Source organism: Ochotona curzoniae, unplaced genomic scaffold, assembly GCF_017591425.1.
Source record: "Ochotona curzoniae isolate NIBS_2020 unplaced genomic scaffold, NIBS_Ocur_1.0 scaffold_4701, whole genome shotgun sequence".
Classification (NCBI taxonomy): Eukaryota; Metazoa; Chordata; class Mammalia; order Lagomorpha; family Ochotonidae; genus Ochotona; species Ochotona curzoniae.
Genome location: NW_024467122.1, coordinates 77924219 through 77947367, shown reverse-complemented (window position 1 = coordinate 77947367; position 23149 = coordinate 77924219). Strand labels below are relative to the sequence as shown.

The window sequence follows — 23149 nt, the reverse complement described above, 5'->3', positions numbered from 1 at the left end:
TGTTGGTGATTTGTAACAGGTGAGTCAGTGGCTGCTAAAAACGAAGTGCTCCTTCAGCCAGGCTGTTGTCATTAAAAAAGAATTGCAAGCACTGGCTTAGATAAATTTGGTAACTTTGCTTTAATAAGATATTGTGCACAGACATAACCTTCTTGTGCAATGCGGCCTTGAACCTCAGTAGTCATCAGGGTGAGAGAAAATAAACTATGTTATGTTCTCTGCTGGCCTCAGGCTCACTGAATTGAATCCTGATGAGTCCTTGGCAACACTACAGATAATTTTCTCGACTGTTTCTCCAGCTTGCTCATTTAAATGCATGTGTCACAGTGCGCTTGGGGACAACTTGCCATTAATGTAGACCTAGTAGACAATGCGACTCCTGTGCTCACAGAATGACCCATGTTTTTGGAAGCAGGACCTGGTTGGAACTAGGAATACAGAATGAGTGACTGATCACTTAAATTTGTCCACTTCCCTGACAGGTGCACAGATCCAGAAAGCAGTTAGGATTTGCCACAAGATAACAGCCTCTAACCCTGGGTGCATCCCAGGGACCAGGCACTAAGTCTTTTCTGTGTCAGATCATCATAACTCAGGGAGTGAAGCACAATAACCCTCCTCACACTGTGTAGGAGGTAACTGGACATCGAAGAGGCTACGTAACTTACCCAGGTTGTGTAGTGTCAGCCTGTTCAGGCTGTGCTGTCACAAGCAGCTGATGAACAATAGGACAGTACCGCTTTTCAGTTCTCAAAACTGAAGTCCTGGCAGATCTGGTGCCTGAGGAGAGTCTGCTTCGTGGTTCCTCATGTGGGAGAAGGAACAAGGGTGATATGCAGAGTCTCTGCTTTGAGGGCATGAATCCTATTCAGAGAGCTCACCCCCTCATGACCTAATCATCACCCACAGGTGACCCCTCCCCTATCCCCATCACATTGCAGAATTCTGGGGGGAAACACAAACTTCCAGTCAATTACATATGGCAAGAAAACAGTAGACTGCCATTGAATCCCAGCCAATCTGGGCCTCAGATCCATTTTTTTAACCAGTGCACCAAGCTGATATTTGCTGCATGTCCATGGGCATTGCTGAAGGATGAAGATGGAAATAGGACCTGGTTCTGGCAAGGGGCAGTGAGTGCAACATGTGAATCAAGCTTAAATGGCTGAGTGGAGGGATCAGACACGAGTGTCTGCACATAGCCTTGGGGAGGGCTGTGGTCATCTGGAGAATGCATACTCATTGGGAAGGGGTAACCAGATAGAAACATGGCAAGGGTTGCATTTTGCTTTTGTTTGTTTTGGTTTTTGTCACAAAAAGCCAGGAATCTGGATTTCAGTGTGAAGCTCTTCAAGGATTATCTTGCTGTCCGTGATGATGACTTAGCTATAGTTCATGGATCTCGGTAATGTAAGCCAAGGGTTTCCTTCAATCTCCACAGCTCAGTGGCTTCTCCTGGATGCTGCTTGCCCAGCATAGAAGAGCAGAGGTTTCTGCTCCTTGTCTCCGAATCTCAGGCCTTGGACCATGATTGCTGCTGGAGTAAGGATGGGACTGTGTGCCTTTTTGTGCTCCTCCTTAAGGCTTTTTGCCGAAGTCACCCAGATCATGGGACCAGTTCACTGGTCAGAGACAGTCAGTGACCCCACCTAGACTCTAGGAAGCGAGGCAGTGCAGTCCTACCCCGGGCTGATTGGAGAAACTGACTGTCTGTGAGTTTCCTTGAGACAGCCGCAGCTCCATACACTCTGTTGGGAATGTTGGGAACTTGTCTAAGGCAGAACCCAGCTTTCAGGTATCTCAGACAGAAGTTGAGTCCGAAAGATTGGTTGTGAAAGGAATACATTGGATTCACCTAGGAAATTTGTGCTTTGTTGAATTTGGATTAATGCCATTTGAATAGAACCTTCTTTTAGCCGATTAAGAAATCATGTGGGGCCCGGCGCGGTGGCGCAAGTGGTTAAAAAGGTCCTCACCTTGCACGCCCGGGATCCCATATGGGCGCCGGTTCTAATCCCGGCAGCCCCGCTTCCCATCCAGCTCCCTGCCCGTGGCCCGGGAAGGCAGTTGAGGACGGCCCAAAGCTTTGGGACCCTGCACCCGCGCGGGAGACCCGGAAGAGGCTCCTGGCTTCGGATCGGCATAGTATCGGCCCGTTGAGCTCACTTGGGGAGTGAATCATCGGACGGAAGATCTTCCTCTCTGTCTCTCCTCTCTGTATATCCGCCTTTCCAATAGAAAAATAATAAAAATAAATCTAAAAAAAAAAAAAAAGAAATCATGTGCAGGAACTGTTATTCTTTAAGTGATGATTTATAGATGAATTTTGATTCCAGAAAAAAACTGCTCATATTTAATATTCATTAGTTGTCTTCCATTTTATGTGATGTGTTTCATTAACTAAATTGTGGGATAAGAATCTTGTATTAATTTATATGCTAGTGCCTGATATCTACTTAATTGATGTTGATGAAATTAATTGATTGTTTATTAATTAGTGGCTCTTAATGACTAGAATTACAAAGTATGGCTTTAGAAAATGGCATAGAGGTTGAAACCACCTCAAGAAATTTCTTTAAAGTTCTGTAGGGAAACCAAAGCCCAAATTCAGTAGTCCTTCAATTTCAAGGCCAGTTTTGGCTTATACTCTACGAATCACAGGGCAAAAAGCCCTTCATTTCAAATTTCATTTTTCTGTGATGTTTTCAGATGCTTTGTTTGGCTGTAAGATTTGGATGAGTTGTAATTTTTTAGAAAAATTATGAAGCAATTGCCTAAGATCTTACAAGGCCCTAAACAATCTTCAAAACAAACCCATCCCAACTCCTCCACCCACACCCTTCCTCGATGAGCAGGAGGGACAGATTCTTATTCTCAAGAAATGCAAAGTACTGAGGCACATGGATGTGTGACACACAGCTTGGCCCAGAAACAGAGTTTCTATAATTTAATGGTAGAATTACTCCCTTGGAGAAAGTTGCATGAATGCAAGTTACTCCTTGGTTGAATCCCAACCATGCAAGTGGGTTTCCAAAATCAATCACTCTTAAGTTATTCCACATGTACCGGTAAATATTCATATGATGGCTTCTACAGCCAGTTTCTTTGTTGTCCATCTGCTGATACTAATGGTAGAAGAGGGCGTACACCGTGTTAACACCCTGGTATGTGAAGACCTTTGTTTTAAGGCTAGTCCTGACACTGCATCTCAGTCTTGTCGTGTTGGCAAGCCATGTGGTCTCAGTCACCGTTAGGATTGTTCCTTGTAAAATGGAGATAAAAGGTGTCATCAACTATATGTTAAGATGGATGGAAAAATTAAATGAAATCATGTGTACACCATGTATGGCTTAACACCAAAGACATAGTGAGCATTCAATAAAAAGCAAACCAGTACTTTTTTTAAAAAAATATTTAACCGCACTCTTTATAGAATAACATGCTCATACATCAGTAAATTCAGCTACTCATCCAAGAACTGAATCCTCTCTACGGTTTTCTGTTGTACAATCGACTTTTCAGACATCCTCGTGAACCTCGTTTTAACCTGGAGCCTTCCCGCTGTGGAGATCCCTGGAGTAGAGGTAGCTCCTTTTTCCTCCAGCGGCCCATGTGAACATAAAGCTCAGGTGGTACCCTCCACTCCTCTTGGAGCTTTTCTTCCCTCCCCCTCTGCCTTCTATTTGATCTTTCATCTTCCCTTCAACACCAGCAAGTTTTGGAAAGAATCATCTATAGATGTGGTTTCAACTCCCTCCAGTTTTATTTTCTCTTCAACACCTTGGATAGAGAGTTTGATTTAGGAACTTCACAGGATGAAAGCACAGAGGTGACCCAAGAGTCAAAACAAAATGAGAAACAGAAACCATGATAGTGGCCACCTTCTGTGGAGCCTGTTTTAATCACTATGTTAAGAGTTTCCCATACACTTTTGTGTTGAATCCATACAAGAGTTGATGCGAAGTGCATTTTTGTACTGCTTTCTCTATTGAATGTTTTAGGAAATAGATATCTGAGAGTAGGAATTATTGAATGCCCTGTAACATGAGAGGTTGCATAGAGGGGTCCGGGTCTCTGTGAGTGCTACCAGCCTCAAATCCTTCTATCTAAGCACCAAATTTCTAAATATAAATACAGTTGACATGTTGGATACAGAGGGTAGCCCATCAGACTGATTTATCATGCTGGATACATACTATATAAAGACATACATGGAAAAGGAATAGACTCAGCTGTGTCCTCAGCAGGAAGCCCACAATCACACACACACAATCACACATGCACACACATACACACACAATCACAGACACATGCACACACAATCACACATGGACACACATGCGCACACATACATACAACCACACACACAATCACACACGCATAATCACACACATACACACAATCACACAACCACACACACACACAATCACACATGCGCACACGCACACATACACTCAAGAGCCTGAAAGATAGAATATAAACATATTTTGCACCCAGCACAGTGACTAAATGACTAAATCCTCACTTTGCAAGTCCCATGTGGGTGCCGGTTCGTATCCGGGCAGCTCTGCTTCCCATCCAGCTCCCTGCTTGTGGCCTGGGAAAGCAGTCGAGGATGACCCAAAGCTTTGGGACCATGTGCCCGCGTGGGAGACCTAGAAGAAGCTCCTAGCTCCTGGCTCCTGGCTTCGGATCGAGTCAGCTCAGGCCATTGTATCCATTGGAGGAGTGAACCAGTGGGCTGGAAATCGTTGTCTCCCTTTCTCTCCATAAATCTAATCTTCCTTTCCAATAAAAATTAATTTTTTTAAAAAAGGAAGTATATCTACATCAGATAGCTCTCCTCTACATGCTTATATTTAAAAACCTGTTGATAAACATGCACAGTATCAGGAGTGGCGATAGGTAGGTATGGGTGACAATAATACAAGACAAGGAGAAGTGAGGTTACAGAATGCAGACTTTTAGACATGGGGGGCTAGAGATAAAAACCAAAAATAATATTTGAAGTAAAACTACAGACCGATGTCTTCCATCCCTCACAGAAAAAAAAAAAATGCTTGTTAGGAAAAACTATGCATAATTTTTTTTTAAAGCAACCAGCAACATAAACTTACCTTTTCATTTCATTTTCCCAGGAACAATTTGAACTTCCCTCTACACCACGTATTGGATAGGGGTTGTTTTTTGGAGAGGAAGTGAGAGAGTGGGATAGATATGGTGTTGGAGAGAGAGGAAGGCTGAGGAGAGAGAAGGGAACCATCCCCCAGAATGCTCCATTTATGTTGCAGACATAAAAATATGTGAAGAAAAGAGTAAATGGAAAAGCAGCGTGGGTTCTCTTTGAATGTTTTGACCTTTGTATTCATTCATTCATTCATTCCGATTTAGAATGCTCGGTTCTCATCAAAGACAGTGGCCGGTGCGGGTGGGCGGCAGCCTGCTTGGGCTGTGAGTACCTGAGTCGCACCTGCCCTGTGTGCTGTCCCCACCTGACCACCCGGCCTCTCTCCACAGACGGTGGGCTGCGACCGACAACTGGGGAGCAACGCCAAGGAGGACAACTGCGGCGTCTGTGCCGGCGACGGCGCCACCTGCAGGCTGGTGCGGGGACAGTCCAAGTCTCACGTTTCTCCTGAAAAACGTAGGTTGAAGCCCTTAATCTTACTGCGTTTCCAGAAAACTCTGCTTGTGTCTATTTCGGAATGGCGCCTTCCGAAATGGTTGAATGCTGAATTGTTGTGCTTGAAAATGACTTTTGGCTATCTTTCTGAAAATCAGATCTTTTTTTTTAAGGTTGCCCAAGTTTTGTTCCCATTACCTCTTTAAGGCATGCCTGTTTCTTTGACTCTTGGGCAACACAGAGTATTACTGTTTTCAAAATATTTACTAGCTTTTTTGTGTTTATATATGATAATTTAGTTGTCTTTGGTAGCAAGATAGAAAAAAGTCATACATACGTTTATTGCCCATTTATAGTTTTTCATTAGCTCTTGATACAAAGATACAAGATGATACAAAGTTTCCAAATCAAGCAAGTGGATTACAGGTTTGTTGTTCCTTTGGGCAATGAATTCCTGAGGCGGGAGATAGATGTCCAAGGTGGAGGTCAGCCTTCAAATAGACACTGATTATATTTTGTTTATGGCTGGAGGGTTGATCTGAAAAAGTCGACCTGTCTTGATCAATAGGAAAATTCAGTTCTAAATGTAGTTGAGGCCCTCTGAAGGGAGCGGGGAGACTATTGCAGAAAACCAAGCACGCTATCCTGAGGACCCTCTGAAGTCAAGGCAGCTAGCCAGGGAAGACACGTCAGGGAATTAACTCGCCCCCTCAGGGATGAGAAAAGCAGGTAGGTGGTTATAGACCTCAGCAAGAGCAGTGGCAATGTGGACTCTCAAAGTCTCCCCCTGCTAAGGGCTCCTCCTCTGAGGGCTGTTGCAAGATTCGTGTCCGGCAAAGTGAAGATGACCATGCTCCCAGAGTGCTTTCCGTGAGGTCGAGCTGGAAAGCTGAAGCCTGATGGGCAGTGGGTTCATGAGGGATGGGGAGGTGAGGATGTGTAACGAGGAGGATTTGCTCCCCATCCAATCTCATAGCAAGAGCCAGGTAACCACACAGGTGCAGCTGGAGAACATGGTGGGAAATGAAACGTGATCCGGGCTACTGGCTCTGCTTGTCCACTGGGAAGTAGAGCTGCCCATTCAAAGCAGAGGCTCAGGGACTGGCACATGCACTCGTGGCGGAAAGAAAGATCTCAAAAAAAAAGTAAAAAAGTAAAAAAAAAAAAAGAGGCATGGCTATCAGGCTAAGATTGGAAAGCTTGGAGATTGGAGGCTCCCCTGCCTGGCTGCCACTGAACAGTGTGCGATCTGTTTATCAAGAAGGCATTCTACTGCAGGCACTGGAAAATCCAACTCTAATTCATGGGAGTTTATTTCTGATCTTGCGTGAGATGTCTGGATAGGCAGTTGGGGGCCGGGGAAGCTGTTCTGGGATGGCAGGCAGCTTCAGGCTCCCCACCTCTCTTCTTCACTGTCTCTGAATGTGGCTCTCAGCTCCAGGCCGCCAAGTAGAGCGAGTCACATCCACTTCCCAGATAGGAAGGGAGGATGTTGTGCTAGAGGCATTCTTTAATGTCCTGTCACTCATTCAGGAAGGGACGCTGTTCACCCAAGAGATTGTGTGTGATGACCCAAAGCTGTGGCCTGTGACACTCTAGCTTATTATAAGGAACTTCAGAGCCAAGTCGTTGTCGTTTTACTCATTGTATTACTAGGACTATTGATACTGTGCTTCATAAATCCTGCATTTCTACAGGCATATCATGTAATTCCACCCATTTTTATATCAAGTTCACTGTTCAGCTGAGGAGAGTATTTTAAGAAACCTTTCCCATAATTAATTATGAAAAAGAAATATTGGCTCTATTGCTTGCTTGCTAGCTGTGTAAGTAGGACAAGGCATTTAAGTTCCATGTGCATGTCATTTTTTTTCACTTGAAAATGACAGTAACAGGGGATGATGCTGTGGCCTAGCTGGTTAAGCCACTGCTTGTAGTACTGGCCTCCGAGGTGGGCACTGGTTCGTGTCGCAGTTGCTCTGCTTCCAATGTGGCTCTCCACTGATACACCCGGGAAAGCAGTGGTATATGCTCCAAGTGCTTGGGGCCCTGTTCCCACATGGAGACCCAGAAGAAGCTCCTGCCTCCTGGCTTCAGCTTGGCTCAGCCCTGGCCACTGCAGTATCTGGGGAGTAAACTAATAATACAAGGCCACTTTCTGTCTCTCCCTTTTTCTCTATAACTGTGTTTTTTTAAGTAAATCTTTTTTTAAAGATAGAAATAACAGTAATGTTACATTTGTGGAGTTACCGTTGCGATTAAATAAAGTAGTTCAAACAAGCACTCCAACAGTGCTGGCACCTCAGATAACTAAGGAGTAGCTGTATTTTCCTTTTTTGTTTTATTTATTATGATTGTTATTTTCCATGATACAGTTTTATAGGTCTAGGAATCCCTCCTCCTCCTCCACATCCTCCCTCCATATTTTCCCCTCCCACCACAACCCCTTTTCATTATCACACTAGTATAGTCCTTTAGTAATGGTTACCAGTTTAACTTTTCTACTATTTAAATGTCTCATGGCATTGTAGGCATAGGCAAAGGTAGAACATCTAGAATCATACTCCAGGGTGTATTAACTGTTTCGTTGGGAGTCCTCCTTTCATTTGGGAATGGAGACACGTATCTTCACTTCCTGATACGCTAGTCTCCATTATACATTTTGTATTGTGTATAGTATTCATTCATTGTCTCCATTATGCATTTTTATTATGAATAGTATTCATCCATTGGGCAGGTATTTAGTCTAGCAGTTCAGATCCTGTATCCCATACTGGAGGGGTTTGGTACTCTGTGTCTCCAGCTTCCTTCTAATTCCAGCCTTGTAAGGCAGCAGAGATGCCAGGGTAACTGGGTTCCTCCCACCTGTGTAGGAGACATGAGCTGAGTTCCCAGCTCCTGGCTTCAGCCTCTGTCCAGCCCTAGCTGCTGTGGCCATTTGGAGAATGATTCAGTGAGTGGGAGTTTGTTTTTCTGTCTCTCTCTTGCTCTGTGTGAGTGTGTGTGTGTGTGTGAGAGAGAGTAACCCTCCAGTAAATTAATTTTTAAAATAAAATAAATATCACTTATTCTAGCTCAAGAGGATGTTACCTCTCTTCCATGCCTCCAGTGTAAATGTGAATGCTTATGAACCGATTTTTTTTTATTGTTGTTTACCTTGTATTATGTGGTACAGTTTTATAGGCGCTGGGGATTACCCCCACCCCTCCCATACCCCTCCCCCCATGGTGGATTCCTCCACCTTGTTACATAACCATAGTTCAAGTTCAGTTGAGATTCATTCCTTGCAAACACATGCCTAGCATAAAGTTCAGCGTCTTATTGTCCAGTTAAGTTCAGTGGCCTCTTGGGGAGACCTTCTCTGGTCTGAAGGTAGGGCTAACAGAGTAAAGATCCGGTCAGTTAAAAGCCCCAACAAAACCTCAGTATCAATATACAACATTATGGAATTAATTGACATAGTATTGGGTAAACAATATGTTAAAAATAATGCAAGTTCCATTCTTCGAAACATCTGGGTTGAGACAGTATCAATGACAGGTTCAAAAAATAACAAACAACCATACAAAAATTACAGGTTAAATCAAGGCAAACATGTGGTATCTAACCTTTTGGGATTCGCTCATTTCCCTTAGCATTATAGTTTCCAGTTGGGCCCATTTAGCCACAAAGAACTGCATTTTGTTTTTTTTAATAGCTGAGTAGTATTCCATGGAGTAGATGAACCAAAGCTTTCTTATCCAATCTTCTGCTGATGGGCATTTTGGTTGTTTCCATGTTTTTGCAATTACTGATTGTGCTGCAATGAACATAGGGATGCATGTTGGTTTGTTGTAAAACAGGTGTTTTGGATATATTCCTAGGAGTGCTATTGCTGGGTCATATGGTATGCAGATTTTGAGTTGTTTGAGTGTTCTCCAGACTGATTTCCATAAAGGCTGTACCAATTTGCAGCTCCACCAGCAGTGGAGTAGGGTTCCCTTTTCCCCGCACCCTCGCCAGCAAGCGTCGTTGGTGTTCTTGTTTATGTGGGCCAATCTTACTGGTGTTAGGTGGTACCTCATCGATGTTTTAATTTGGATTTCCCTTATTGCCAGGGAGCTGGAACATTTTTTTCATATGTTTGTTTGCCATTTGGACTTGTTCCTTTGTGAAATGTTTGCCCATTTCCCGTGCCCATTTCTTGAGTGGCTTGTTTGTTTTGGTTTTTTGGTTGTTTTGAAGTTCTTTGTATATCCTGGAAATTAGCCCCCTATCGCCTATATCGTGTGCAAAGATCTTCTCCCACTCTGTGGGTTGCTTTTTTACTTTGTTGATTGTTTCCCTTGCTGTACAGAAGCTTCTTAGTTTGATGAGGTCCCATTTGTTTATTCTGTTCTCAACTGCTATTGCTTTTGGTGTCCTTCTTAGAAAGTCGGGACCTACTCCTAGGTCTTGCAGGGTATTTCCTACATTTTCTTGCAAGAGTTTGAAGGTTTCTGGATGTAGGTTTAGGTCTTTTATCCATGTAGATTGGATCTTGGTGTATGGTGATAGATGTGGGTCTGTCTTTTTGTTTCTACAGGCTATCAGCCAGTTGTCCCAACAACATTTACTAAAGAGGCCTTCCCACTTGCTTGGACTGTCATTGATCTTTTTGTCAAAGATTAATTGGCTGTATCTGTGTGGGTTCCCTTTTGGTGCTTCTATTCTATTCCATTGATCTTCCTTTCTGTCTTTGTGCCAGTACCAGGCTGTTTTGATAACCACTGCTCTATAGTATGTCCAGAGGTCCGGGATTGTGATTCCCCCTGCTAACTTCTTATTTTTCAGGATGGTTCTAGCTATTCGTGGCTTTTTGTGTTTCCAGATTCTTCACGGAACTGGATACAATGATTCAAAAGTTCATATGAACCGATTTTTAAGCCCACTACCATTCCATCTGGGGATTGTGGATTGTGTTTAAGATAGCTGTTGATGGGTAGGGAAGAAATCCTGGGAAGTGTCCTGAGGGAGTGATAGAAAGATGCAGGGCTGGAGGAAAGACAAAGACCAGGGAAAGTCAAGTTGGAGAGACCAGTTGTCCAAGGAAGGTCGGCTCCAGAAGTTTTGTGGGTGAGGGGATGAATGGAGAACACGGGAGCCTGCTCAGGTGGCCAGGAAAGTGTCTAGAGTTAGTACCGGCTTCCAGCGGCTGGAAATCTCCACGAGCAAAGACCTTGAGTTGGCAGGGTCCAAGAGGGTGCTTAGCAAGGATGTTCTAATGGAAGCTGGGTAGAAGCCGAGAAGCCGAGAAACCAGTGTGCAGAGGGGCCTCTGAAGTGGCAAGGGCGGGGAGAGGCACCTGCTGGCTGCTCACATTCTCTCTCTTGCTCATTGATGTCTGGTCTTTGGACAATTGATCCTTGTGAGAATCTATGGAAATTTATACATTCTTTTCTTCTTCAGGAAAAAAAAATAAATGTATGAGCATGCATAAGCCCCAAATTCATTATTCTGATTTTTGAGGTTAAGTTTCTCAGATAAATGCCCATTTAGGACATGAAGTGCATTCTTATTTCCATGTTAAGAACCCCTAAATATCTGTTTTTTAAAAAAATATTTATCTATTTATTTGAAGTGCAAAGTGACAGAGAGAAAGAGAGAAAGAATCTTCCACTCACTGGTTCATTCCCCAGGTGCCTGAAACATCCAAGTGTGGGTCACATTAAAACCAGAAATCAAGTGCCATCTGGGTCTCCCATGTAGGTGGCAGAAGCCCAGGTTCCTCGGCATCACGTACTGCCTTCCACGCTCATTAGCAGGAAGCTGGACCCAATGACTGGGACCTAAACCAGACATCCAGTCCAGGACACAGGCATTGGAGCAGCTGCGTGTGCCACGATGCTTGGCTCATTGTCATGTTTCTGGTCCATTTCTATGGGGGAGCAGGAGAGCACACGCAGAACATGAGATGGGAACATCTCACAGGATGCAGACTTTCTCAGCATATTCTAAGTGCATGTGCTGGGGCCGAGACTTACAGACATGCACTTGTGTGAAGGCACAGAGCTCCAAGTTCTGGATTCTCACTGCAGCCCTCTTCATGTCTCTTTCGACGCTGAACCTGGCCAGCTGAAGCTGTTTTTGGCTGAAATTTTCCTGAAGCCATATGGAAGCACTTCCCTATAATCATGCTTTGTGTGAAAGCAATGTGGGAAATGAAGCCATGTTCCCCCACCCCAAACCCCAGCCCCCGAGTGTGCTTCACCCAGGTCCCACTGTGTCCATACAGCTCTTCTGTCCACACCTTGCCAAGCCATCCTTCCTGTCTTCCCCGGGTCCCCCCATGAGTCAGGACATGCAAGGAGATGCTATTGGCACAGCCACATGCTGGGGAAAGTGCACAAGACTGTACACAGGATATCATTTCCATCACGCAGTGAGGCAGACACAAGGTGTAGGAGCCTGGAGCCAAGAGCCAAAACTTTTGCTATGAGAAAAATCAGAATTTAGTCCAGATACAACATTCAAATTTCCTGTTTGGAGGGAGAGGGAGAGAGACTGAGCTAACAACTGGCATAAATAGCTTTGGATGTTGGAAAAGGGAGCCAGAAGCCAGTCAAGTTTGAAAGAGAGAAAACTCTAAAAACAGCAACAAAGGAAGCAAACACATTTTTTTAATGAGAGTCTTGCCTTGGCATTGAGGGGCTTAGTTGTAGTTTCAGGTTTGTCCCTTATTTTCGTTCTTGTCCTCATAAACAAACAAGACTTGCTTGTGTATTCTGGACTTGGTCTGCTTTCACCTGCTAGCAGCTAAGCCACAAATAGATACTGGGATATGCAAGCCAGCCTGGAGCATTGGCACCTCACCCAAGTTTTGATGTTATGAAGATAACTGGCTTCTTTTATGAAGCGGCCTTTGGTACTCCTAACCAGAACAGAATTCTGAATCAGGTGAATACAGGCTGCTGTACAGGGTACTTATTGTGCTTCTCCCAGGCTCCATTGTTCATTTATCTTTTGACCATCATTGCCAAAAAAAAAAAAAATTAAAAGAGAAATATGCAAGTTTCATTTATTCTATGACAAAGGAGATTGAATTGTAGATTAAGGATTTGCCAATGGGGTAATCAATGAATTTTTTATTCTTCCCATTTTCTGGTAACCTCTCCTTCTGTATCCTCATTCATCTTTCCAGGCTAAGATTATGGCTTATCATGCCCTTATACCAGAACTGTAGCTATAAGGGAATAGTCAGAGAGCCTAGTGTTGAACTACAAACAGGACTCTTGTGAAGAAAAGAAGTTTGCCTTGGGTTACAGTTCTAGAAGCTCACAGTGTAAGACCAAGTGACCCTGATGTACCCTCTTATGAGGACAGTGGGTGACAGTATTGGAGCCTGCACTCCCTAGTTTCCTAGCAAGCCAGGAAACAGAGCAGCTAGATCCAACACCACTTTTATAATTCTGTCGTGGAGCCCGGAGGCGTGGCCTAGCGGCTAAAGTCCCCGCCTTGAATGCACCAGGATCCCATATGGGCACCGGTTCTAATCCCGGCAGCTCCACTTCCCATCCAGCTCCCTGCTTGTGGCCTGGGAAAGCAGTCGAGGACGGCCCAAAGCTTTGGACCCGTGTGGGATACCTGGAAGAAGTTTCTGGACCTGGCTTCGGATCGGCATAGCACCAGCCATTGGGCTCACTTGGGGAGTGAATCATCGGACGGAAGATCTTCTTCTCTGTCTCTCCTCCTCTCTGTATCTCTGACTTTCCAATAAATAAATAAATCTTAAAAAAAATAATTCTGTTGTGAAAACTGCCTTTTCACTCTGAATATTATGATTGGGTTAAACTTCTTTCATCTTAATCCTGTCAGTTGAGGAGTTGGGGATTCAAAGTCCTTTTTGAGTTTGGAAGTAAAATCTCCTTTAAAGTTAACTTGTCCTGGGATATTTCCCCCTCATTTACTTCAACATCCAAGAAATGAGGAGGCAAAAGAGAGTGAGCCCAGGCCTGGGCATGAAGAGCCCCGTATTTTTGTGAGAATTCTAGCTCTGTGCATGAGAAGAAATAAGAGAAAAAATGGCATTTCCCTGTTGAGGAAGAATGTCACAGATTATGTTCTCCACACTGTGAAATCCACAGACTCCTCAGCATCAACCTTTAAACTCATGCTAAAATCTAAAACCTTCAAAGCCTGGTCTCATCTGATCCAGTGTTGCTTTATGTGCTGTTCTCCATCTCTCAGTCAATAGGCTACAGTCATAACAGCTTTCTGGAACATTCTGGAATGCCAAATACATTCCACTCTCCTTCCTCTACCCCCAGGCCTTTGTATTGACCCATCCTTGGTCCTGGAACATGCTCCTCCAAGTTCTTAACCATGGGTGCCTTTTTCTTACCCATGAATTCAAGTAACACCTCCTTAGAGTTTCTGTGTTCAATATACCTCATTTCTGTTTGCTTCCTGTGGCGTTTTATTGCAAAGGCTGATCATTGGTTTTATTTGCTTTATCCACCCATGAGGCCTTGAAGGAGCAGGTGTCATTCTTAGAGTGTTGCCCACTTGATTCCTAGTGCTGGTACAGACCACACCCGAGGAGCTTGATTGGTACGGATCGAATGGGTTCCTGCCTTTTACTGGAGATGATTCTGCTTCCCGTTAAGAATTCCAGTGGGACTGAATGGTATTGTGCAATGGAACTGGACTGGATGCCAAAGTGTGGGATAATGGCCCTGGCTTAGCCACTAGCAATCTGTGATCTTAAGCAAGAGCCTTGACGCTCTCATGTCCACAGTAAGAGTGTTGACAAGGATGATTCTCAAGACCTTGATGGGCCCAGGAAGTCTATTAACCTGTCTTTAATTCACTTTTCATTTTTTTTAAGTGGGTCTTGGGATTGAAAGGAGGCTAGAGAAATAAGAACTCAAATCTTCTGTGAAGATCTTTTTCAGAGTTTCCAGGGAAAGGTTGGAAAGATGTCTTAAAGGGCCAAGGAAATGTTTTATATCCATAAAAGTGAGTTGATGTGGTTTCTTGTTACCATCCTTAAGTGGATACCTGGTTACCTGTGTACATGCTACTGTCACTTCCAATGCAAGAGAGCTTTGACTTGGGTACTGACCCCCTCTCCCTGGCATTTGAGCGCATCATGGATATCCCACAGCTGAACAAGTGCCTGGAACCCAGTACACCTGTACTGACCTGACCTGAATAGAGTTGAAGCTCCCACCTGAACCAGCATCTCCAGTGTAGCCAACCCTCAGGACACTGAATCCAAAGCACCCATTGGCAGCCAAACCCTGCTACATCCACCATCACTCAGGGAACCTGGCATCCGCTGGCCAGGTGAGAGGGCTGGACTGACCAGTAGTAGTTGCTGGAGTGATGATAATAATGACAGTGGACTTTAGCAGTTATATGCACTGTGTAAAGTGTTTTTCATTCCTGTTGTGATTTAGTCCTACCTTAACCCTTCAAAAGGCAGGTGCTGGTATGATCTCTCTAGTTGACATGAGAATACATGGGCTCCATGAGCTTATTATGGTCTCACAATCAGTGAGATGCCAACATGCTTTTCTCCTTCAGAGTCTGTGTGCCTAGCATCCTCCCAAACTGTCTTCCAAGGCTGGCTAGATGGAGCACGGGATGAAATGTGCTAGAAGGGCTGATGATGCAGGGATTAGAACAAAGGTAGCACAAATGTGCAATCAGACCTACCCAGGTCTCTTTGGGGAGCCCAGCTCTCCAGTCACCAGCCCAGTCTGCACGTCAGGGTCTCCTGGGGAACTTGTCCTGGACTTCTAGAGTTAGTGTGGATAGTTGTGTGTTATCAGGCTTACCGGGGCACTCTGGTCACTGTCTCTGCTTCCATGTCCTGGAGTCAGGGACAAATGAGTGTCTCATCATCGCCCAGGCTGCTGATTTCTTTGATGCAGCATGCGAAAAAGAAGAGCTACACCCCGAGGCCGGGAAACATCTGGCCAGAAATGTGTTAGGAGACTTGTGATCCCATGGCCCCTCTACCGAGTGCTGTTCCAAGGCCAGCCATGGAGTGAGCAGGCAAGCAGCAGGATTGGGCCTTGTGCCTGTTGCTTTTTGGAGGTAAAGGCATTTTGAGCCAGAGGGTGGTGGGGGAAACACCAGACCTCCCGGGTGGGAACAGATGTTCTGCACAGGCCTGGGATAGTGATGCAGGACATTCATTTACAGACTCAGCAGCTGTAGACTTCTCTGAGGCAGCCCCAGCATCCAGAGCAAGATAGAGGGATGGCAGTCGGCCTGCAGCTGGTCAACTCCTGGCTCCGTGGCTTCTCTGTATTTACACACACTGCTGTTAGTGCCCTGCGTGTGCAAATTTCTGCTTTGTTCACGGGCCCATTTTGTTTTTCTGAGCTCTGGGAGCAAGAGGCAGCACCTACCTACCTTCCACTCTTGATTTTGAAGTAGTCTTGACTACCATGCTTTTGAAATGCTGTCAGCCCCTGTTCTGCACAACATCGAGCTAGACACTCTCTCTAGTTTAAATGATACCAAATGGTTATAGGCGTGGGAGAAGATGAAAAGGCACCATTTTTGTTTTAGTTAGCAAAATGCTTTCATGTCTATTATCTCATGTTTAAAGGACAGTATTATTTGCAATTTTCCCATAAGATTTTAATGACTATTAGTGCTAGATTTTTTTAGATGCCTTTCCTCCTACTTGAAAAATAAATGCTTACTCACTTATTTTTTTATCTGTTTGGAAGGCAGAGTGACAAACAGCATAAAAGAGAGCTCTGCCATCTAGTGGGTCACTCTCCAAATGTCCACAATAGCTGGGGCTGGATGAAGCTGAAACCAGACGCCAGGAACTCCATCCAGGTGTCCTGTGTGAATGTTAGAGTCCCGAGCACTTGAGCCATAGTCTGCCGCCTTCCAGAATGTGTTTCCAGACAGCTGGATAGGAAGGGGAAGTGGGGTGTGGATTGAGGCAATCCAGTGTGGGATGCAGACACCCTAAGTGGATACTTAAGCTGCTGGGCCTCAACTCCACCCGCTTTCCTTTTAACAAAGTTCTTTTCTTTGTTAGAAATGGTGTGTATGTGTTGGGGTGAGTGGGTGTGGGTGTCAATGTGAACCTAGAAAGCAAAAGGAGAAAATAAAACCAAGGTTAGGAAAAGTAACATGAAAAATATTTGATAGAAAATTTTGTTTGGCAAAAGAAAAATATTAGAAAAATTATAATTCCTGCATAGGGAAGTGGAAGTGACATTGTCAAAGTGAGGATAACCAAAGCCTGTCTCTCCTTGTGTTGCCTTGGAATGTGTTTATTTAGGTTGATCCAGTTCTGGTGGAACTTATGTTGAACGCAAAGGATCTAAGTTACAGTCCTTCCAGGAGAAAACTGATGTTTGTTGATTAGTTAATATTGTGTGGACATTTTATTTCCTGTACATCTTCCACCTAACAAAGCTGTGATCTGCGGCAGGAAATGAGACGTAGGAAAAAAATCTGATGGAGCAGCTGGATTTGAGCACTTATGTGTGGGAGGGAAAGTCGGTGGAAGCCGACTTAATCTTAGGTCAGTCCAGTGATTGCAAAATCAAACAAGGGAAATCCCATAAGTAAAAGTCTTGGTGATGGTTGAGTTTTAGGGTGTACAGAGTGTGATCTCACAGTAGTAAAAGGGTGATGGGTGACCCTAGATGGTGATAACACACTTTGTATTCCTCTAAAAACTTAAAAAAAAAAAAAACTAAACAGAATAAAGGATTTTTGAATGTTTTCCCCAAAAAAGAAATGTTAAGCATTTTTAGAGAAAAATGTATTTACCCTAATTGGACATTGCATAATGTATACATGTGTCTGAACATCACAGGATACTGCAAAGCACGTACAATTTTGTGTCAGTTGAAAATTTAAAACATTCTTTTAGAAACGTAAGAATACAAAAACATAGTTTCGGTGGAGACTCGAGTTCCACCACCTAGAAGCTCTGTGATCTTGTGAACTTTTGAAACTCGTAAAAGTTAAGTTTTCTTCATTGTAGACATGGATTTTCATCAGAACAGATGAGGTAATTTAGCTCAAGTTACTTAGCTGGGTGCCTCAGGGCATAGTTAGTGCTCAACATGATTTTCAGTCATAACTCACACTTACCCAGCCAGGCTCTTTTCTAAGCCCTTTGCCTGTTATTCACGAATTCCTCACAACACCTGCCTGGAGCCTGGTCTTCTTCCGAATGTAACAGAGAGTGTAAGCGAGTGCCTGAGGCCGCACAGCCATTGCGAAGTGGCAGCATTGGTATTCCAACGCAGGTCTACCCATTCCAGAGTCTGTGATCAGGTCACAGTAGTTTGCAGAGTAAAATCAAAGCAGATGGCATCTGAGGAGTGACAATAAGGATCCCTGAAAGATGGCATAGTCAACGAGTGGCATATCGAAGATCCCTTACCCTCCTTTGAAGGTTCTGGAAGCATTCCAGATCATGAATGCATTCTCTTTTGCCATCACCAACTCTGACAACAAATCCAAGAGGTCCCATAACTGACTGTCACCATAATCGTAGGATGGGACCAAAGCAGCCTTATCTGCAGGTGGCAGGTTTCAGCTATTGCATTCTGCGCCCTGAGGAGGCATAGGCCTCAGAAACGGCATCTGCAGCCACAGGACCACCGTCCCTACCATGATTGCCTCCCTGCAGCCAGTCTCCAGCTTTCGGTCCAGGTCAGGTCCAGGGGAATCTTTCCAGGAGGTGTTTGGGATTTCAGACTGTGGTTATCCCAATGGGCAAAACAAAGCATGAGCAGGGATGGGCCTTGGGTGTAGTGGTTATGTAGCTGTGTCAGACGCCTGCATACCGCATCAGAGCGCCTGGTTCAAGACCCAGAGCCCACACTTCCTGTCCAGTTCCCTGCCAGTGCACACCCTGTGGGAAGCATGGGTGGTGCAGTGCAAGTCTTTGAGTGCCTTTCTCTTCCTGGTTTCAGCTGGGACCAGCCCTGGCCGTTGTAGGTGTTTGAGGAGTAAACCAGTGGCTATATCACCCTGTCTCTCGGGCTTTCAATTAAAATGAAAATGAATACAAATCTTTGAAAATTAAAAGAAAAAAAAGCATGGATAGCAGTTTTATGTCAAAAGTAGTAGGATTAAAGGCACAAATAATAAATTGTGTATCAGTGATTAACAACAATAACAACAACAAAAAAACCCCTCAAGATGTGTGATGTAATTACTAGTGATACATTCATTGCTGTGTACTGAGAACTGCATGTTGAGGGAATATATTTTCCTTTTAAGCATTTGTGGGCCATTTAGGAAACCTGATTCCAGGTTAGGATCCAAAGAAGATTGCCGGAAAAGAAACACACACACTCTCACACACACTAAAACAGGAACTACCAGAAGGGACCTCGCCCTGCAGCTGCACCCATCCCCTCCCCGCACCCTCCCAGCTGAGGCACAGGAGTCTCCTTCCCTTCCCAAGCTAGTTCATCCTCCATCTGTTTCTGGATCCTGCCTCCCCACTTCCCCGGAGGTCTCACTCCACCCTCATGCACTTGCTGCCTTATCTCCTTTATCTTTCCCATCAGGGTGAACATGATCCAGTCTCTTCCCCTTAAATGAAAGTGTCATTTTAAAAATGTGTGCATCCGTGTCTACGCGTGTCTTAGTGTGTGTGTGCACACACGCCTGTAGAAACATGAGCGTGTAGTTTTTACATGTAAAATATATAAAAAGATTTCTCGACATATATTTAAAATGTATAGAGAAAACTCCTAATGCACCAAGTCTCCGGTTTCCACCCTAACTATCCGCCTAGCTGGTATTGCCAAGATTTGGAAAAACTGTTTACACTGGCTGTCTCTGCTGTTACATCATCACTGCTTCCTCAAAGCAGAGCCTCCGATGAGTCTGTTCTTACAAAGCTCACTAATGACCTCTTTATGCCAAGAGGTTTTCTTTTTGTAATTAAAAAAAAAAAGAAGTCTTATGTATTCCAAAGGTAGAGTACAAGAGAGAGACACACACACATCACACACGCACGCACGCACACACAAATGCACACACGGTCTTCCATGTGCTGATTCACTCCCCAAGTGAGTGTAATCATCAGTTGTAGGAACCCAGGGCCTGGGACTCCCACATGGGTGCAGGGACCCTAGCACTCGGACAGGCTTCCTCTGCCTTCCAGGTGCATCAGCTGGGAGCTGGACCAGAAGTGGAGCAGCCAGGACTTGAGCTGCTAAAGTGGAGCTGAGTTTCTCTGCTGAGCCACGGTGCTCCCTACTCCACAAATGGCATTTTAAAAAAGCCCTCGTCTAGAGAGAATTTCACACAATTGACTCCTCTTCCTTAGAATCCGCTGCATGGCCAGGGGCAGCCAGGGTCCTTTGCCTGGCGCTGTCTCTCTGGTCAGAGCTGAGAGTGTGAAGAGATGGGAAGTTTGTGACGATGGCCTGTCTTCTCTCTCTGTGTCTTGTGCTTTCCTCACTCCCTCTCCTGCGTCAGAGCTTCTCAACGTGCTGCATATTAGAGCAACAACTGCCTTTTCTGCAAGGACGCTAATAGGGAAAATTTTTATGCTGGATGGTGATTGCTCCTATATGTGGTGGAGGGGAGGGTCAGGAATTCATCATTTAACATGTTTTTCGAGGCGACTCATAAGTAATATAAAAATCTTTGGGAGGCATTTCTCTGTTAAAAAAATACGTCATAGAGAAATCTAGTTCATTGGATAGTTACATTTATTTTCCCAATGTGTTTAGCCTATTTATTAAGATCACTTCTGTTCATGATATTGATTTTTTATTAAACAGGTTATCCTCTTGTCTTTTAGAATGACCATATTCTTAATTTTCTTTTTTTTTTGTAAAATTTTCTTAGGATTTATTTTTATTTCACTGAAAAGAGTTACAGAGAGAGTAGAAGAGGTTTTAATTTTTTTAAGGTTGATTGATTTATTTGAAAGACAGAGGGATATAGAGAGAAGAGGTGGTAAAGAGAGACCTTCTACCTGCTGGTTCACTCCCCAAATGACAGTAATAGCCACAGTAGGTCAAATAGAAGCTAGGTGCCAACAGCTTCTTCCAGGTCTCCCATGTGGGTGTAGGGGCCCAAACACTTGGGCCATCCTCTGCTGCTTTCCTAAGTGCATTAGCAGGGAGCTGGGTTGAAAGTGGAACAGTTGGGACTAGAACCGATACCCATAGAGGATGTCAGAATCTCAGGTAATGGTGCTCTGCACTGTGCCACAACAATGGACCCTGGACTTTTCTGATAACTTTCTCTGTTGTAATTTGTTAATATGTGTGTTGTGTAATTCCTGTTAACCAGCCAGTCAAGTCTGGGTCCTGATCAGAACTGGATTGAGCATGTGTGGCAGGAACACATCAAAGAGATGTTATACGTTTTACGTTGCAACACATCAGAAAGCCCAGGATATCAGCTTGACACAGTCTTACTAAGCTAAGCAAGCTGAACTACAGGTCAGTGCAGTGTAGAGATGTTACCAAGTCCAAATTCCCATGCCTCTTGCACTGAAAAACTAGTGATTGAAGGCAGGGTGTTGAAGCCAAGGAAACAGGTTTCCTTTGAGGGTTCTGGGACTGCAGCAGTTTGGGAGTCCTGAGGAAACCCTTTTGCCTGTGCTTCACAACAGGTGGCAGGAAAAGGGAAAAGAGACAACCTTAAGAGGTGGTGGATAGCTGCATAGCCTCTGAGTTCCATCACGCATCCAAGAAGGGCCATGCAGCTCTTGTCTGGCCTCAGTCATTACCTGTGGGGATGGGAAATCTTGGAAAACCTCTTCCCATCAATTGTTAAGCCAGACGTGATTTCTGTGCATACCTGCTTATCTCCTGGGAGTTTGGGGCGGTTGCCTCCACACAAGGACCTGCTTGCAGAAACTTCAAGCTCTAAGCATAAACGCTGCAGTGCTTAATTATGCACAGGTCAAGCTACGCACAGGCTGAGCTGGCAAAGGGGGCAGGTATGCCATGAAGGCAAAGGGGTGAAAGTTTTTCACCTTGCCTCATAGACCGGCATTTCACTACAAGAGATGTACAAGACCTCGACAAGGTGTAAATATTATAGTTTGTGATTATCTTTTGTGCCATGGATTAGCAGGCATCGATGCTCTCTGCGAATGGTGACTTTTTGATTCTAGCATCCTTTCTACACTTGCTTGCCAATGTTCCGCGATTAAGAAGGAAAGGATGCCAATGTTATGGAACAGTGGTTCAGTCTGTCTGTGTCAGACTGCCTGGTTCCAGTTCCTGCTACTCCATGTCTATGTTCTACCTTCCTACTAATGTTCTTGGGTGAGATTGGCTCATGGTCCAATTGCTTGGGTCCTTGACACCCACATGGGAGGCCCACATCAAGTTTCTCGTTCCTGATTTCAACCTTGCCCAGCCCTGACAAGGATATTTGGAGAAATAAGCCTTTAGATGGAAGCTCTCTCTCACTCTCTGTCACTCTGCCTTTCAAATAATTAAACAAACAAACAAAAAAAGCTTCTCTTTGGTTTTTTTTTCCCTCTTTCCATATTCAGTGGCTTTTATTTATTCAGTGTTATTCATGTTAGAGAAAACATTCTGTTAGGGCCTACCATTGTGCTAACTATGGCCCTTGACAGCCGTTTAAGATGGCGCCTTTGGGATGTGATCTCGTTGGATTTAAAACATGATCTTTGCTCCTGGAGCAACACTATGCCTCAATCTTGCTTCAGTTTTCTCCCCTGCAGATCAGGAATCAAACTTAGCTTCATGGAAATCGGGTTTCCCTCCTCCCCCTCCCCCCACTCCGCCACTCCACCGCCATGAGGCCCTGGTTAGAATTAGTGTGTTTTATGTGTTTGTGGAGAATACTCCTTCAGTTCTCAGCTGGATGGTTTCTACTTAGGCAGAGCTCCCACAATAGCCAGAGGTGACAGCTGCAAGTTTTCTCAGGTCTTTCCTGGGCACACCCAAAGTGCTGCCCATTCTGGTGACCCAGGGGTTTCCTAACAATATGTTGGAACTTCCCAAAAACTGCCTATAGAATCTCATTCTTATTGTTTTCCCTAACTGCTCCTCACCACCTCCTGCAGCCTCAGAGTTCAAAAGTCTCCTCTGCTTGGTTTGGATACATGCCCTAAGCACAGACTGTCTCTGCACTAGGAAAACTCCCAGTCGGGTAAAATAAAGACAGCTCTGTGAGTGGGGGCTTCCAAGTCAGCACCATATGGATCAAAGGAGGACAATTGGGGACTGGACTTTGGGGGAGCTTCTGGCCCATCCCAACTCCTGCAGGGTCTAGCAGGATTGTTTTCAAGGTTACCATGAGGTTGAGAAGGAGGGAGATAGGAATGAGGAGGTTAATATGATACACAACTTGCTATTCTTATCAAGTGAACATTAACTCCCCAGATTACTGGGAGCTCTCGGTTCATTTCCAGAGTCTCGAAAATGTGGATTCTGACAGTCTTCTGGAGGGGAGAATTTTCAAAAGCCTTAATCCATTTTTTAAAGATGTATATATTTATCTAAAAGAGTTACGAGAGGGAGCAACAGAGAGAAAGGAATCTTCATTCACTGGTTTCAT

The 23149-nt window shown here is 44.5% G+C and overlaps 1 protein-coding gene across 1 annotated transcript in view; it reads left to right on the top strand.

Moving 5' to 3' along the window:
* Window positions 1-23149, top strand: part of ADAMTSL3 (ADAMTS like 3) — a 274961-nt gene that overhangs the window by 96309 nt on the left and 155503 nt on the right. The window contains exon 8 of the mRNA XM_040968470.1: window positions 5518-5644. Within this exon, the coding sequence (XP_040824404.1) occupies window positions 5518-5644 (127 nt within the window). The remainder of the gene's footprint in view (window positions 1-5517; window positions 5645-23149) is intronic.